The sequence below is a fragment of the Lottia gigantea genome (assembly GCF_000327385.1).
Source record: "Lottia gigantea unplaced genomic scaffold LOTGIsca_10212, whole genome shotgun sequence".
Classification (NCBI taxonomy): Eukaryota; Metazoa; Mollusca; class Gastropoda; family Lottiidae; genus Lottia; species Lottia gigantea.
In genome coordinates, this window is record NW_008706800.1 from 1 (window position 1) to 1,371 (window position 1,371).

At 25.6% G+C, this 1,371-nt stretch overlaps 1 protein-coding gene across 1 annotated transcript; it reads left to right on the forward strand.

Annotated features, from left to right (window-relative positions):
• Positions 1-69: 69 nt before the first annotated feature.
• LOTGIDRAFT_176993 (hypothetical protein) lies at positions 70-1,157 on the forward strand (the record flags this gene model as incomplete). The annotated part of the gene is made up of 3 exons (XM_009046528.1): positions 70-338; positions 385-401; positions 866-1,157. Coding segments are annotated over 3 exons (578 nt in total), but the record flags the coding sequence as incomplete, so codon positions are not given.
• Between the last annotated feature and the right edge of the window lie 214 nt (positions 1,158-1,371).

Genomic DNA, 1,371 nt, shown 5'->3' on the forward strand with positions numbered 1-1,371 from the left:
CTGTAGCTCAATTTACATCTAATGTAAGTATAACTAATATATCTGGTATTTTAACACCATATACTGTAGCTCAATTAACACCTAATGTAAATATAACTAATATAGCTGGTATTTTAACATCATATACTGTACCTCAATTTACACCTAATGTAAGTATAATTGATATATCTAGTATTTTAACACCATATACTATAGCTCAATTTACACCTAATTTAAGTATAATTGATATATCTAGTATTGTAACAGCATATACTGTACCTCAATTTACACCTAATGTAAGTATAATTGATATAGCTAGTATTTTAACACCATATACTGTAGGTCAATGTACACCTAATGTAAGTATAATTGATATATCTAGTATTTTAACACCATATACTGTAGGTCAATTTACACCTAATGTAAGTATAATTGATATATCTAGTATTTAAACACCATATACTGTAGGTCAATTTACACCTAATGTAAGTATAATTGATATATCTAGTATTGTAACAGCATATACTGTAGGTCAATTTACACCTAATGTAAGTATAATTGATATATCTAGTATTTAAACACCATATACTGTAGGTCAATTTACACCTAATGTAAGTATAATTGATATATCTAGTATTGTAACAGCATATACTGTAGGTCAATTAACACCTAATTTAAGTATAATTGATATATCTAGTATTTTAACACCATATACTGTAGGTCAATTTACACCTAATTTAAGTATAATTGATATATCTAGTATTGTAACACCATATACTGTAGGTCAATTTACACCTAATGTAAGTATAATTGATATATCTAGTATTTAAACACCATATACTGTAGGTCAATTTACACCTAATGTAAGTATAATTGATATATCTAGTATTGTAACAGCATATACTGTAGCTCAATTAACACCTAATTTAAGTATAATTGATATATCTAGTATTGTAACAGCATATACTGTAGGTCAATTTACACCTAATGTAAGTATAATTGATATATCTAGTATTGTAACAGCATATACTGTAGGTCAATTAACACCTAATGTAAGTATAATTGATATATCTAGTATTGTAACAGCATATACTGTAGGTCAATTAACACCTAATTTAAGTATAATTGATATATCTGGTATTTTAACACCATATACTGTAGGTCAATTTACACCTAATGTAAGTATAATTGATATATCTAGTATTTAAACACCATATACTGTAGGTCAATTAACACCTAATTTAAGTATAATTGATATATCTAGTATTTTAACACCATATACTCTAGGTCAATTTACACCTAATTTAAGTATAATTGATATATCTAGTATTTAAACACCATATACTGTAGGTCAATTTACACCTAATTTAAGTATAATTGATATATCTAGTA